At 37.1% G+C, this 16,890-nt stretch overlaps 2 protein-coding genes across 3 annotated transcripts in view; both read left to right on the forward strand.

Annotated features, from left to right (window-relative positions):
* dctn3 (dynactin 3 (p22)) overlaps window positions 1-7,191 on the forward strand; it is a 7,860-nt gene extending 669 nt beyond the window's left edge. Inside the window, exons 2-7 of the mRNA XM_067449314.1 lie at window positions 2,365-2,449; window positions 2,547-2,633; window positions 4,537-4,620; window positions 4,734-4,792; window positions 6,521-6,580; window positions 6,741-7,191. Of these exons, the coding sequence (XP_067305415.1) occupies window positions 2,365-2,449; window positions 2,547-2,633; window positions 4,537-4,620; window positions 4,734-4,792; window positions 6,521-6,580; window positions 6,741-6,827 (462 nt within the window). The 3' untranslated portion in view covers window positions 6,828-7,191. The remainder of the gene's footprint in view (window positions 1-2,364; window positions 2,450-2,546; window positions 2,634-4,536; window positions 4,621-4,733; window positions 4,793-6,520; window positions 6,581-6,740) is intronic.
* A 2,251-nt stretch (window positions 7,192-9,442) lies between these two features.
* ttk (ttk protein kinase) overlaps window positions 9,443-16,890 on the forward strand; it is a 34,056-nt gene continuing 26,608 nt past the window's right edge. For both annotated transcript variants that reach the window (XM_067449321.1, XM_067449322.1), the window contains exons 1-6: window positions 9,443-9,567; window positions 10,995-11,091; window positions 11,977-12,199; window positions 14,742-14,848; window positions 15,294-15,437; window positions 15,716-15,812. In XM_067449321.1, the coding sequence (XP_067305422.1) occupies window positions 11,004-11,091; window positions 11,977-12,199; window positions 14,742-14,848; window positions 15,294-15,437; window positions 15,716-15,812 (659 nt within the window). In that variant the 5' untranslated portion in view covers window positions 9,443-9,567; window positions 10,995-11,003. The remainder of the gene's footprint in view (window positions 9,568-10,994; window positions 11,092-11,976; window positions 12,200-14,741; window positions 14,849-15,293; window positions 15,438-15,715; window positions 15,813-16,890) is intronic.

Raw genomic sequence — 16,890 nt, forward strand, 5'->3', positions numbered from 1 at the left:
TGATCATATTTAAGGGGAATATGGCATTTAAAAGATAGAAACCCCTTGATCTAATGTGATATTAGAGCACATGTACTGCCACTCACTTAACATTCACATATACTATCATTTTAAAGTGGCATGACACGGAAGTTGCGATATAATATTTTCTTCCTTATTGTAGTGAATATCTGAGTGAAATGGCTTCTCTAACAAGAAGAAATGTTGGATGGGGCTTGATTTTGTCCTTGATTGGATGGTTGTGGTTTGCTATTGGTGGATCTCATGTGAGTGACAGGTTGCCCCGCCCTCGTGCCAGAAAACACATCGTCAGAGAAGAGATGTTACTGCAAGAGGGAGAGAACGTTATTTTGATCAAAGATTATAAGGCACATTAAAGGGTTAGTTCACCCAAAAATGAAATTGATGTCATTAATGACTCACCCAAATGTCGTTCCACACAGTTTAAGATATTTTATAGTCCCAGAGCATATGCAGTCTATGCACACTGTACTGTCCATGTCCAGAAAGGGAATAAAAACATCATCAAAGTAGTCCATATGTGACATCAGTGGGTTAGTTAGAATCTTGAAGCAACGAACATACATTTTGGTCCAAAAATAACAAAAACTACGATTTTATCCAGCCTTGTCTTCTCTTCCGCGTTTGTTTTCAAACCTCGAATAAAGATTAAAACGGCCATGAATCAGTGAATCGATCAATGATTCGGATCACCAGTGTCACGTGATTTCAGCAGTTTGACACGTGATCCAAACTGCTGAAATCACGTGACATTGGCGATCCGAAGTGTGGATAGACTGCATACGCTCTGGGACTAAAATATAAAATATCTTAAACTGTGTTCTGAAGATGAACGGTGGTCTTACGGGTGTGGAACGACATTAGGGGTGAGGAGTTAATGACATCAATTTCATTTTTGGGTGAACTAACCCTTTAATTAAAAAAATAATTAAAGGACAACTCTGGTGAGAAATTACCCTAGGGGTAATTAACAGATGGTTACCGAGTAAATCGTTCTCTGGGATAAGTTTTCATGAAAATCGAATGTAAAGAGTTTTATCTTTAAAAACAGATTAGCTTATAACACTAGTCTATGGGGCACAGAGTAGTGAAATTAAATCGCTAGTTAATACCACTAACAAGGCTCAAAATATCCTCACGGCAGCATAATGAGGGTCCCTACATGCAAACCGAAGCATTGAGAACTTTGTAAGTGTACAAACAGTTTAATAAGAAGATCCTTTATAAACAGTGCATTACGCGTTCACGAACAGGCGCCATCTTGAGAAAACAGTCTCGACTCGTCAAACCACGAGCGCTGTTCTAAGTGATGAACTGTGACTTGGAATCTCTTATGGTCCGTTGTTTCCGGAAGAAAACACTGAACGCAACAGAGAAAATAAATAAATACAAATAAAAATGTCCATGTTATTACATTTCACAAACTTAATTCCTATCGACCAGCTCACTTAGCTGAGCTCTCGTGGATCGATTCATCGAGACTGTTTTCCAAGATGGTGCCTGTCCGTGAACGCGTAAGGCACTATGTTTATAAAGTATCTTCTTATTAATCTGTTTGTACACTTACAACGTTCTCAATGCTTCGGTTTGCATGTAGGGACCCTCATTATGATGCCGTGTTAATGTGAGGATATTTTGAGCCTTGTTAGTGGTATTAACTAGCGATTTAATTTCACTTACCCTGTGTCTACCCTGTGCCCCATAGACAAGCATTATAAGCTAATCTGTTTTTAGAGATAAAACTCTTTACATTCGATTTTCATGAAAACGCATCCCAGAGAACGATCTACTCGGTAACCATCTGTTAATTACCCCTAGGGTCATTTCTCACCGGAGTTGTCCTTTAAATGCATGGATCAATTCTTTATAATAAATACTTAAACGTCTATTTTGATTTCATGGTGACTTTAAAATTTTACTATTTTAATCAGTAGCTTGTAAATTAAATTAAATTTGTAATGCTTTTGTGGAAATTCTTCCTAATATCTGTGTGAATGCAGCATATGGGGTTCTGATTGAAACAATGTGTCAAAATAGCGAAATGTCCTGCTGTGTGACACGCTGAATTTACTTGCACAGCATGTTCTGAATTATAATATACAAATTACAGTTTTCATGAGTTCATTCTAATTTCAAGATTACATGGAATATTTGTAATTAAATAATTTGTATAAAGACAATTCAAAACAAACCAATGAATGCCAAAAGTGGATCAGAAGTGGTTAACTGTTTGTAAAGGTTTTACCTAAACTTGATTTTAGGAAAGTATGTGTCCATTTGTAACTATTCTTATAATCTGATGAACCTTTTTCTGGATTTATAATCTGTCTTTCCTTCCTTCAGTGTGCTGAATCTCTCACACGGATCAGTGGCGCTCTTGCAAACACCGCAAACAAGAGAGAGCGTGTCAAGATCCTGCACAAGAAAAGTGAGAGCCTCCCAAGTAATCTGTAACATTTGTGATCACAATCCTATGAATGTTTTAATATTTTGTGTAATCATTTATAAATGTATCTTTTTATCAGTTGAAGATTTGCTGAAGTATTTGGACCCCCAGTTCACAGACTTCATTGCTGTGCCAGATGCAATGAAACTGGAGTTTATTCTAGCTGGTTAGTGGATTTTTTGTCATCTATACAGTCAAACCAAAAATCTTGACAAAGTGAATAAACTGTATATGCCAGACAGAGAAGCTGATAATGTGAAAACATGCTGATGGTGTCTGAATAAATTTAGCTTTGACTGTATATCAGTGATTCCCAACTGCTTCAGGGCACTCTGATTTTACATTAGAAATAAACTAGCACAATTGTGAATTGTACAAACAACCACATATTAAACAGGGCTCCAGACTAACTGTTTTTTTTAATAGGAGTACATTTTTTAGGAGTGCAAGCAGAGCATTTAGAGGCACAGCTTAAAGGCACAATATGTAAGATTTTTTAAATTTAAATATCTAAACAAAAACACTAGAACGGTGTTATATGTTGTTGACTTGTTTACTTGCGTTATCCCAAATGTTTCCAAGAATGTTTAATTCCAGAGAAATAAGCGATCGCCGGCCTCTAGAGTTTAACCAGGACACAGACCGTGTGTGTGTGTTGTCTATCAATGACATTATATCACAGTGCTGGAAAAAGTTGTGTGAAAGTCCTTTAAAGGTCATGAATTTCACACTCAAAAGGTCGTATTGTATGAACCCTGAAATTACCAATGCAAAAAAAATCGACTATTACTTCCACAATACCATGCAGGGCTCGAAATTAACGCTTTTCTGCTTGTCCGAGACAAGTGGAATTTTTGAAGGGACAAGTGAAAAATAATTTTCTTTTCCCCAACGGACAAGAGCCTGATTAAAACAAAAAAATAACTAGCGAATCACCAAAATGCACGAATGATTGTGCATTAATTTAGTGTAAGTGGCGATCGATAGTGGTGGATAATAATATATGATGAACTGACGATAACAAGGTCGCGCTGTTGACGCTCGTGCAGCCTCTCGAGGAGAAATTACTACACTAGAGCGTTTAAGCCGTTTCCTGAATACCATTATGACTGAAAATGGCACTTCTTTCATATGACAGTTTCATAAACAATTATTTAACATTCACTTACATTTACATTCACTTAAAGTCACTTACATTTTAGATGCAACATTGAGTGCTTTTGTTCGATTTCAGCAGCGAAAATCGTTCACACACAGCAGGACCGTAACGTGTCTCACAGCAACAAGTGTGTTACTGAACGATTCACTGTTTGAATGAATCGTTTTAATGAACGACTCAATGACTCACTCATTAAGACGGCCATCTGCTGCCACCTACTGGAGGTTTAGTTTCATGTTTAAACATTTCTTTCCAACATTTCTTTTTTGTCTATTCAAAACTACAAATCTCTAAACATTATTTAATGCAGTTGTAATTTTTCAGTGTAAATTATTTAATTTGATTGTTAACAGCTCTTATAGTGTCTTAATTTAATGTATTTATCAAATTTACCAATATAAAATTAAACCTGAAGCATAGCCTACATTTAATAAGATTAGGGGGGAGATGCCCTTTATAAAAGGTAAAAATATTTAAAAAATAAAAATTCACAAATATGCAGATTTAAATATGTCAAAGCTGATTGAAAACTGGTGAGAATATTGCTTTAGAATAAATTATAAGTAGACTTTATTAGTGGAGTGATGTACTAAATAGGGTATAGGGGGCAATTTCAAACATAGCCCTGTTCTGAGCTGTATTTGTCTGAGCTGAGAATTGGTCTGGATAGTGCAGCTCAAACGAGTAGCGCTGTTTCGTTCCGCTTTCGTTTGGTTTGCCCTTTTGATGTTTCTCATATGCAACAGAAATGGCAACTCTTATCAGTTGGACAACGTGGTGGTGGCACCAATGCGACCTCTAACAAAATGTAGTGGTTCCAGCAGGAAAAAAAAGACCATTTGGTGCAGTGGTGTGATATATTTTGTATTTAATACTCTCAACAATGTATCTTCTCCCTCTATATCTCCAGAGGAAGAGTTTCTACGTTCACAGGCCACATTATTGGAGCAGGTGCACAATCTGGAGCCTCTTCTGGACAGTAACCACATTAAAGGTAAAACACTCACTATTGCTGTATTTGTGTAAATTATTATTTTCTTTTAGTATAGCTGAGGTTATCTCCATTCCCCCCCCCCCCCCCCCCCCCTCCCCATCTTGTTTTTACAGCGGTTCCCGAGTTGACCACTAAAGTGCAGCGGTTGTCACAAATCCACATTCAGCAGCAGGTTACAAAAAATATTTTTTCTCCTCCGTTATCTTCTGTGCTAAAAAATTCTGATAAATTGTACACAAGTTAAAGGGTTAGTTCACCCAAATAGGAAAATTCTGTCATTAATTACATTGACACCCGTCAGACCTCCGTTCATCTTCAGAACACAAATGAAGATATTTTTGTTGAAATCCGATGGCTCAGAAAGGCCTTCATTAACACCAATGCCATTTCCTCTCTCAAGACCCATAAAGGCACTAAAGATGTCGTTACAAAGCCCATCTCACTACAGCGGCTCTACAATCATTTTATGAAGCGACGAGAATAGTTTCTGTGTAGAAAAAAACTAAATAACGACTTCTACTGATGGGACGATTTCAAAACAAAGCTTCGAACCGTTATGAATCAGTACTGATTCATGATCCAGATCGCGTGTCAAACTGTTGAAATCACGTGACTTTGGCGATCCGAATCATGAATTGATACACTGATTCATAACGGTTCAAAACTTTGTTTTAAAATCAGCCCATCACTATATAAGTCGTTATTTCGTTTTTTTTGCGCACAAAAACTATTCTCGTAGCTTCATAAAATTATTGTAGAACCACTGGAAAATATCTTCATTTGTGTTCTGAAGATGAACGGAGGTCTTACGGTTGTCGAACGATATTAGGGTGAGAAATTAATGACAGAATTTTCCTTTTTGGGTGAACTAACCCTTTAAAGTACAGTGTACTCAGTAAGATGTACATAATTTAAAGGTGCAGTAAGCTTTCATATAGCTCAAACAATAGAGAGTGGCATTAGCAACGCAGGTCATTCCCAGGGAAAGCAAAAACTGACAAAAATGTAAAACGTGGACCTTGAATGCAGTGTAAGCCTAAGTTGATCGTAGATACCAAAGATGGTGGCAATTGTTCTACTGATAAAGTTAAGCTTGCTTAATGTGATTTTGGGAAATACAGCCCTGAGCTTTACTGACAGACTGAGAGGAGCTGCAACAATTTCAAATATGAGACAAATAATGTGTATTTTGAAGATGAAAACAGCACACAGCAAAAATCTAACAAAAAAAAGTATAATATGGCCTCTATTATTATTATTATTATAGTCAGCTTAACCTATGTAATATTAAGCCAATCTCTCCAAACCTGTTACCTGAGTGGTTTTCAGCAGATGATTTTACAGTGGTTTGACATTTGATAGTGATTTTTAGACTAATCATGAACCGTTTTCACTCTCAAGTGCATCCATCTTCAGTGATGGATATTATAAAAACAAATTATTATAATTACAAGTTTGTCTAAAAAAGGATAGTTGACCCAAAACTTCTGTCTTCATTTACTCACCCTTGTCTTTTAGTCACATTATGATAAGATAGAAAAATAACATTGCTACTATTAAATCATGAGAAACTTTAAATTCTAAATTAAATTGTAATGGAGTAAAAAGTATTATTTTACCTTATAAATGCAATGAGTACAAGCTTTGGGTTTTAACTGAACACAAGTAAAATACTGATTCTAAAAAATAATAATTAAATTAGTGAGGTACTATTATTACTCAAATACTTTTTACACCTCTGCTCTCCTCCTATGCGCATTCACAGGTTGAGTGGTGTAGGCTGTTTTTACATGTATATTAGCAGCATATAGTTTCACCATCACTAAATGAGAACATGTCGTGAAGAATGCTGAGTCTCCTTCCTATACAAACATATATCATCCCTGATTGACTTCCACAGGACCAGAATGAAGAATTGTCTGCTGAAGTGAAAAGGCTGTTTGAAGAATACAACAAAATGGTATCCTTACTTGCCGTGAAAGTTTAACTTCTACTTGATTATATTTGACTGCTTGCCATGTGTTCAGAACTCCCTGCAGCTAAAAACAGCACACAATGAGCTCATTTTTCAACATGAATCCTTTCACATGACTGCCTTACTATCCTTAACCTTTTCACAGATGTTTCTTTTATCGAAACAGTTTTCACAGTGGGATGAAACTCTGCGGATGCTGGAAGGACCCAAGCAAGGCCAGCCAATAGATTAGGATTGTAACGCTCAGATTGATGTTTCATTGTAAAATGTTGCATTCAGCACTCTTCATTACAGATATGATTAATAAAGCAGCACTGTCATTCCTAAACGTACCTTGTATTTAAGTGTTGTTTAAGGCTTTTGCCTACCCTTCATCTTGTACAAATATGCTTATCTTACTGTATGATACATAATCATATGCACATTACATTTGTGTTTACAATATATTCCAACCATTCTCTTCTAAAGTAGAGTTGAGGAACTCGTTTTAATTTATTTATTCCAGCAATTGTAAGGATGGTGTGTGTATGTGGGTAGTTTTTTTTACTGCCTTAAATTTCACTTCCTAAATTACCATGAATAAACCATGAAAGTGCCACTGTAGTATTTGTCTTTTTTGGAGTTATCTGCAGGAGACATTAAAGGGGTCATGCCATGAGGTTTCCATGGCCGAGCAGCTCAGCCAAGCTTTACATCACCAAGTGCAATGCAAAGCGTCAGACGCAGTGGAGTAAAGCACGCCCACATTGGACTCTAGAGCAGTGGTTTTCAAACCTGTCCTGGAGGCACCCCACCCTGTCTTTCCTAACAAGCTGATGAGTTTAATCAGGTGTGATAAATGAGGGAGGCACACAAACTGTGCAGGGCTGGGGTGCCTCCCGGACAGGTTTGAAAACCATTGCTCTAGAGCAGAGGAAACATGTTCTCTGAGTGACCAATCACGCTTCTCTGTCTGTCAATCTGATGGAAGAGTCTGGGTTTGGTGGTTGCCAGAAGAACAGTACTTGGCTGACTGCATTGTGCCAAGTGTAAAGTTTGGTGGAGGGGGATTATGGTGTGAGTTTTACAAGCTAAACTTGGCCCCTTAGTTTCAGTGAAAGGAACTCTTAATGCTCTTAATTTGGTCAAATATATTGAGAAAGTGAGGTTGCATTTTTTGGGGATTGTTTTTAATTCCACTATAAACTAAAAGTGTCTTTTAAAAAGTGTTAGGTCGACTGATATGCGACCTATATATATATAAAATGTAATAAACTATGTATAAAGAAATTATATTTTCATTAAAAACAAAAATTTTACCAAGTTTGTATGGTTATTATATATAAAGCTTTTATTTATTAAAAAGCTTGGCACATCTATTTGTGGGCAGTTTCTCCCATTCTTCTTTGCAGGACCTCTCAAGCTCCATCAGGTTGGATTGGGGGCGTCTGTGCACAGCCATTTTCAGATCTCTCCAGAGATGTTCAATCGGGTTTAAGTCTGGGCTCTGGCTGGGCCACGCAAGGACATTCATAGACTTGTCCTGTGGCCACTCCTTTGTTATCTTGGCTGTGCGCTTAGGGCCGTTGAATCTTCGCCCCAGTTTTCATCAAGGATTTCTCTGCATTGCTGCATTAATCTTTCCCTTGATCCTGACTAGTTTCCCAGTTCCTGCTGCTGAAAAACATCCCCACAGCATGATGCTGCCACCACCATGCTTCACTGTAGGGATGGTCTTGGCCAGGTGATGAGCGGTGCCTGGTTTCCTCCAGACATGACACTTGGCCATTCAGGCTAAAGAGTTAAATCGTTTTATCAAACCAGATAATTGTTTCACGTGCCTTTTGGCAAAGTCAAGGCGGGCTGTTATTTGCCATCCAGCCACACTACCGTACAGGCCTGATTGGTGGAGTTCTGCAGAGATGGTTGTTTTTCTGGAAGGTTCTCCTTTCTCCACAGAGAAACACTACACTGGAGCTCTGTCAGTGACCATCGGGTTCTTGGTCACCTCCCTTACTAATGCCGCCTTGACATGCTATTGGAAATTTGATAATCCCACGTCTGAAGTCGTGATTACGAGCTCATGCCATTCAAATTTTGAAATGGGAGGACAATGATGTGCAATTTTTACCTAGGAAACTCATATTTACGATAATTCCTCCCACGATTGCTCAATTTGGCCAGGGTTTGTAGCCTACAGGGTTTGTCAAAGGCTGTGAATACTTAAATGTGATTTTTATTTTATTTTTTAAATAAATTTGCAAAGATTTCAAACAGACTTCTTTCACGTTGCCATTATGGGGTATTGTTTTTAGAATTTAGGAAAATATATATATAACTTTAATCCATTTTGGAATAAGGCTGTAACATAACAAAACGTGGAAAAAGTGAAGCGCTGTGAATTCTTTCCGGATGCACTGTACAAATGTGAATCAGACATAAAAATCTTCCAACAAGGTTTAGAATTAATTATTTTACTCTTATGAATATCCAGTTGACCAAGACATCATACGATTAATCGTAAAATAACCATTTTTGGATGTTATGTCACAATTACTACCAGATGTTTGTTGAACATGGATAGGGTATATATCTTCCCAGAATTTTTTGGAATGGTAACACAACAAAAGATTTTTCTCTGGCTGATCTGAACAAAATGAGCTCCCCTATGAGTTGGGATGTCGTGTAAACGTACCCTGAAGGCATACTCAGTCTCACACCAAGAACGATAACGAAAAAGAACTATTAGTGGATAAATTGAGCCAGGAAACACCAAGATATCCTGGCTTAATCCCTCATCCTAGAACAGCGAGCGAAGAATGAAAGTATGACGTGTTAGAGAAGCCCCGCCCACCAGGCTGTGTAATGGTCACGTGAAATACAAACTGACCAACAGTAGCGCGCGCTTTGGGGTGGTAGCGAATTTTGAAACGGTTGTTGAACAAAACATTTACAATCACACCGTCAGATTGACCTCCTTTTTTCGTCTCCGTGTAAGTATACTGTTTAAAAATACATTTGAACATCGTTCAAAATGTTAAGATGTTGATTGTCAATCATTTAAACAACAATGCGCTTTGCAATGCGATTGTCAACGACGAATGTTCTGTTGGGAAGTGAGTTTAGCCGAATAGCTGCTAATCACCCGAGCACAGTGGAGCTGTTCTTCAGGTTAATAATCACAGCAAGCTAAAAATAATGATGTCAAGTCATGAATTTGATTAAAGTTAAGGTCTAGGATTAAAAACTAGCTCAGATGCTGAAAGGCCCCCAGACTTTACTCTTGTAACGTTAGTTTTTGTGCATCATCTTCATCAAAACAAACTGTAAATGTCATTTTTAGCAACGCCTGGCCTTTGAAAGAGACCTAAAACTTAACGTTGGAAGTTATTTAACGGTAGGCTTTGTGCACTTTGAATATTTTATTACGAGCCATTAACATTAAAGGTTTAATAAGACGTTTAAAATGACAGAGACATGCATATAGAAATAGACTGAAGATGTCAATGCAGTACAGTTTTGTTTTGGGTTGTAATATGAATATATAGCTGCATATAAACTAGTTTAAACATTTTAAACTAAAATTGTAAATTGAAATTAAATAAATAGTATATTATATTATATTTGAGGGATCCTGTTTGCAGAGACTTACATTGTAGGTTATGTTAATAGTAGAGGTGTAACAAATATATCGCAACAAAAAATAAATAAATGCAACAATATGTATTGTGAATAGTGACAATATACTATATTGTGTATAGTACACCCAAAATGAAAATTACTGTGAGAAAAAAATCACGTTTATGGAGCTTATTGTCACTACTACATTACTATATAATGTATAATAATACAACGGGAGAATATTTGTGGGTCCTCCTGATAATGGGTCTATTTCCAGTATTTTATATTTTTTATTTCATATTATTATTTTATATTTCCAGTATTCCAGTTATTTAAAAACGTGAAAAACTATTTTAAATATAGCTAGTAGTTACTGACAGTGCAAGCATATTTATTTAAAATAATTCTGTATTTTCAGCTTCAGAATCATGAGTATTTTTGTTCTGGTGTAACCATTGTCCTGTGCATTGGATTCCCAGCACTAAGTCCAAGTCCAAGCCTATTCATTTCCATCCACAATGGAATACCACATTTATCATTTTAATGAACAGACATAACGTTTTCATGTCTTTGGGTATTGCTATAATCTCATATTGTGAGTTCAGTATCATGATATTTATCGAATCGTGATATGAGGGTTATCGTGACACCCCTTGTAAATGGTAAAAAGCTTTATTTTGCAAAGAGACATATTCATGTGTATAGACTGAACATGTCATATTTCCAAAGATGTCAATGCAGTACGGTAATTGTGATGTGTTGTAATTTGCAAATCCTCATTGATGTTTGTGTTGTGTAGTGTGCAGAGATGGATGAAGAAGAGAGTACAGAGCGACAGATGCAGATTGCCATGCTGTGTCAACGGCTGGCAAAGATGAAGCGATTATTCAATGATGGTAATAACTTTCAGATTTGAGTATTTTCATATTTATATATTTTCAGGGTACATGCACTTTAAACCTTGCTCTATCTGGAAATATCAAATTTGTGACTTGTGAATATATAAAGTGCCTGACTTGGGAATATATTTTGGAAGTAAGTTCACTCAAGAATTAAAAATGATGTCATTAATTACTCACCTTCACTCATCTTTGCAACACAAATGAAGATATTTTTTTATCAAAGCTGAGCCAGTTCTGTATTTTCCATTGACAGCTATGCAACTACATCTTTGATGCTTCAAAAAAATTTTGTAAAACTAATCCATAATGAATTGTCAATTTTTTTTAAACATAAACAGAAGCTCAACCGAACCTGCTTGATGCTCGAGATCAAACCTCTCAAAGTGCTAGTTGCGTAGCTGTCAATGGAGTGGTAGACATTGCTCAGATTTTATTAAAAATATCTTATTTTTTTGTTCTGAATATGAATGAAGATCTTACAGGTTTGGAATGATATAAGGGTGAGGAATTAAAGGGATAGTTCACCCAAAAATTTAAATTAGCCCATGGATTACTCACCCTCAAGTTATCCTAGGTGTATATGAGATTCTTCTAGTTATATTAAAAAAAGTCCTAGCTCTTCCCAGCTTTATAATGGCTTGGTTAAAGGGTTAGTTCACCCAAATACGAACAGGATTTATGTTATTTTTTTACCTCATATCCAATTAATTCAAGTATAAATGTTTATAATTATGCTCTGAAGAATTTAATCTTTCTGGGAGCAATTTCTAAAATATTTATTAGCAATCCTATTGCCATAATTATAAAAGCCAAGGAAATTAATTGGTTAAAACTAGTAGTCAGCCAGACCGTAACGTTTACTGCTTTTCTTCCATGCAGATGACACGGATTACATCAACCAGGCCATCAGTTCAAACTCACCTGACACCTGCCGGACATTTCTGACCAATCTGGAAAAGAAAGGCAATCCTCAAACAGATCCTAGCCTTCTCACTAAGCTTATCGACTGCTACACGCGTGTCTTTTCCAGCATGCCTGTGGGGAAGTACGGTCAGAATGAGAGCTATGCCAAGATGCTGGTCAGATGTGCCGAGTTAAAAGCGTAAGTTGCCTTTCATCTTCTGTTTCAATCTGGTTTAAATTAATAATTGCATCCTTTCCTCATTATGGATAGGTGTGCTATGTAGGATTATTGCAGTAAAATATCCAAAAACCACCAGTGTTATAGTGTCATATATTTTGTTCCGTTGTGTTCTTACAATATCCCAAATGTTTCCAACTATTTGTAAATTGTGAGATAATTGCTATTTTAGCAATGCCTTCTCCTACGTACGTCCGCTCAATTTTCATTTTTCTTCAGTACTCCGTCTGGGACTGCTGTGTATTCTTAGGTTTTCTCTGAACAAATTTTTCAGGAGAGTCAGGACCTCTGTTTAACGTCTCACCCGAAGGACGGTGCTCTTTGACAGTACAGTGTCCCCATCACTATATTGGGGTGTTAGGACCCACAGGGTGAGCGCCCCCTGCTGGCCTCACTAACACCTCTACCAGCAGTAACCTGGTTTTCCCAGTTGGTCTCCCATCCAGGTACTGACCAGGCTCAGCCCTGCTTAGCTTCAGTGGGAAACCAGTCTTGGGCTACCGGGAGATATCGCTGCTTGTAATAGAAAATAGAGCAGTGGTTCTTAAACCTGTCCTAGGGGCCCTTCACCACTGCATGTTTTGCACGTCTCCCTCACCGTACACCTAATTCAACTTATCAATTCATTAGACATACAAAAGATGAAGTGCTGGGTGGTCCCCAGGACCGGTTTGAGAACCACTGGAATAGAGGATGATATTTTGAAGCCCCAAAAAGTGCCTGACAAGATGTTTGGTCTGGAAACTCACCATTCACAGCTCAATCTGAGCGGCGGGATAAACGGTGGTCTTTCAAACTCCCTCACCAACCAGAGCAACGAAGGTGAAGCAGAGCTTGTTGACAGATTAAACTTTCGTCGTATCCGGTCGGCAAATCTCCGAACACATCTTCCCTTTTTAAGAATGACTTCAGTGCCGTTCTTTGTCCTTTTCTCAGAGAAAAGCTTAACTCCAAGTCTTCCAGAGTCGCGGTCAGAGCTGATTCAAAAGACTGCCGCTGTTCCCCAGTTTCTGTGTTTCCTAGAAGCACGCAAACGCAATTCGGCTGTCATTATGCTAAGCCCCACTCACCGACTCTATACACAATGTGATTGGCTTGACCAGGGTTTGGTTTTTCCAGCTCAGAAGTGTATTCTGCTAGACAACACTCGCGGCAGATTAGATTTGCTGCGGCTAGGGTGCGTCTAGATTTCTAGGCTAGTGCATCCGTCCATCATAAAAAATATCCACACAGGTTAATAAAGGCCTTCTGAAGTGAAGCGTTTGTGTGAAAAAAATATCCATATTTATAACTTTAAATGCAAATATTCAATATCCGAATATTTAAAGCTTTTTTCCATATGAAACTAAACGGGTCATATGGTTTGATGCTAAGTTTCCGCTAGGAAAAATGGTGCCGGTCAAAGTGACCGGCAGAGGTTTCGTTTCTGGACATTTTGATGATATGCCGGTCAAAAACTCCTGAAAGCAGTTTATGTAACTTTAAAAAAAATTACATAATCAGGCCGTATATGCAACATGTTTATTAGCCTAACTTTCAAATAGACGGAAAAAAAACATGAACGTCCGATTGGCGTCAATCAACCAATTTTTTTTAACTCATAGGCGTAATTTGCGGGTGGGACAGGTGGGACATGTCCCCACCACTTTTTTAAGACATCTTGCTTCACGGATGAACCTAACTAATACAAACAAAACATCTCTGGTTAACTAGAAGAGTATCATTTCATTCGTTTGTTAAATAAGAGGCGATCAGGCGCTCGTTGCCGCTGTTATCAGTGACGCAGATTTCTCTTGCGCCTGATGCAGTCTTCACACAGACGAGCGCTTTAATCTAACGCTTAACGCCGTTGCAGAGACTTTCTGTTTGTTCCGGTCAGATCGCGAAACAAAATGCACAAAAACTGTTCCTGCTCTTGATGTACAACCACTGATGGTATTCGGTTTTGATGAGAGAAAAAATAGGCTACGAGGGCAGATTAGAAACGAGAACTTCTGACAAGTTTAACAGACTAGACCAGTGATTAAGCAAAGTGTGCAAATCTATTTGCCTTTATTCAAGTGAAAAATCTTGCCACAACACTATTGTGTTTAGATGCAATAATTAAACGCAATTAATACATTTAATTATAAACTCAGTATGTCTCATTTAGTTGGTAACATTTAAATTGGCCACCGTGTGAAATGACAAAATCATATAATAGAATATAACAGTATACTGATAACTGCAGGCAACGTTAACTCCGATAACGGTATCGATAAGAGGCAGTTTTAATCTGACAATTTGACCGAAAAGATTTCATTTTGTCGGACATTTAATTTTTTTCCCGGCCAATGTCCGGTAATTACCGGACAACGGAAACCCTGGTTTGATGTGAGGGTGAGAATACAAAGACAGAGCTTTAGTTTTGAGTAAACTATTATATTTTTTAAACAGTATAAACATAACTTCTTTGGACTGTCAGATGTTTTAATGTATTTTTAATGTCTCTCTTCACCAACAGTATCCAGGATGTAAATGATGCACAAGCTAGTTTTGACATAGCGAGATCTCACTGTAAGGATTTTGCCTTCGTTCACATTGCTTATGCTCAGTTTGAGCTTTTGCAAGGTAAGGAGACTAGTGACGTCAGACATATTTGTGACCTTGGACCACAAAACCAGATTTCGAACTGAATAAAGTTTTTTTTTTTTTAAAAAGAATGCTTTTCCATTGATATTTGTATCTTAATATTGAGAAAATTCTCTTTAAAGTTGTCCAAATGAAGTCCTTAGCAAGACATATTACTACTAATAATACAATTGATACATTTACGGCAGGACATTTACAAAATATCTTCATGGAACATGATCTTTACTCAATATTCTAATGATTTTTGGCATAAAAGAAAAATCGATAATTTTGACCCATACAAGTATTGTTGGCTATTGGCACAGATATACCTGAAAGACTTATAACTGGTGTTTTGCTCTAGGGTCACATTTAGCTTTTGCCTCTTTCAAAATGTTTGCTCATTGAGAGCACATGATCATGAAGTTGCTTTTATTCTCCCCAGGCAACTTTAAGAAATGCACTTTGATTCTTCAGAAGGCTTTTGAAATGAATGCTAAACCCAGGCACGTTCTGGAGGCTGCCGTGCAGAATCTGAATGTAGGCAAACGCCAGCTCCTCTTACACGAAGATAAAGAGAACATATCAGGTTTGTGTAGACTACATTTATGATGCTTTTAAGTCCATTTGGGAGCATGTTTGTGCATTATTAAAAACATGACAGAGAGAATGTAACACTAAAATGTTGGAATTAGGGTCCACAAACGACAGAATTGTCATATTTGGGTAAACTATTAATTTATTAAAAGCAAAAACATGTGAAGATTTGCTGTAAGTATTTGATTCTGTCATACTCATCTATGTAATGTATGCTTTGCTTTCTATGAATCATGCTTGTCTTTTAAATGACTTGTGAATTATCTCTAGTATCTGCACATGAAAATGCTCACGATTCTGTGAGAAGCAGATCCAGAACATCAGATGGAACATGTGACCTGCAGGCCAGCAGCACTCTCCCCCATGGGTATGATACATTTAGCTCATTTATTGGATGTTGTAAACAGTGATACGTCACATAATTGTGCCATATCACGCAAAAGATATATTGTTTAAAAGCTGGTTGTCAGTAAGTCTTTTTTTAAATAGTCTTTTATTCAACAAGGAGACTTTACATTGATCAAAACTGAAAGTAACAACGTTTATAATGTTACAAAAGATTTATTTTTCATATAAATCCTGGTTTTAAACTTTCTATTTATCAAAGAATCCTTTAAAAAATGATCACAGTTTTGACTCGAATATGAAGCAGCACAACTGTTTTCAACATTGATAATAATCATAAATGTTTCTTGAGCAGCAAATCATCATATGAGAATGAGTTCTAAAGGATCATGTGACACTGAAGACTGGAGTAATGATGCTAACATTCAGACTTGATCACAGGAATAAATTACATGTATACAAATATATTTAAACTCTTATTTATTACAATTTCTATTGGTACATTTTATGTATGAACAAATAAATCAAGGAATGGTGCGAATAAGAGACTTAAAGAAAATTAAGAGACTTACTTCCTGCTCTGCTTCACACTACAGTAACGTTAATAACCGCATCCATGAACATGATTTCTGCCCAAATCCTATTTTCCACCGGCTGTGAGGTGAAGACCACATGTCCCAAGATGCTGCGTTCAAACTTGGCGTCATCAAACTACACATTTGTTTTGAATAGGCGCCCTCTAGTGGACGGAAAGTTGCATAGTGCACCTTTAAACAGAAAACAGAAAAACAAAGAAATTCTTATCGACCGCAAAACTTTAGATTTTTTTTTCCCTTTTATAGAATTACACTAGCCCTAATGCTCAATATATACAACAGTTTTTAGATCATGCATGTAACAGCCTCTGGTGGTAAAGCAATAGGGATTTCACGTTGGAGTCATTGACGCACCATATCTTGTAAAATGTTCGGTCAGTACCGTCACTCCCTAACACAGACTACGTGTGATTGCGAACTCGAAAGTGAAACTGAAGAGCGAGCATACATTCAAAGGCGATTTCAATACTCTATACTTCTGATGTTCGCAAATTATAGGCCTAT

Source organism: Pseudorasbora parva, chromosome 7 (genome assembly GCF_024679245.1).
Source record: "Pseudorasbora parva isolate DD20220531a chromosome 7, ASM2467924v1, whole genome shotgun sequence".
NCBI classification, from domain to species: Eukaryota; Metazoa; Chordata; class Actinopteri; order Cypriniformes; family Gobionidae; genus Pseudorasbora; species Pseudorasbora parva.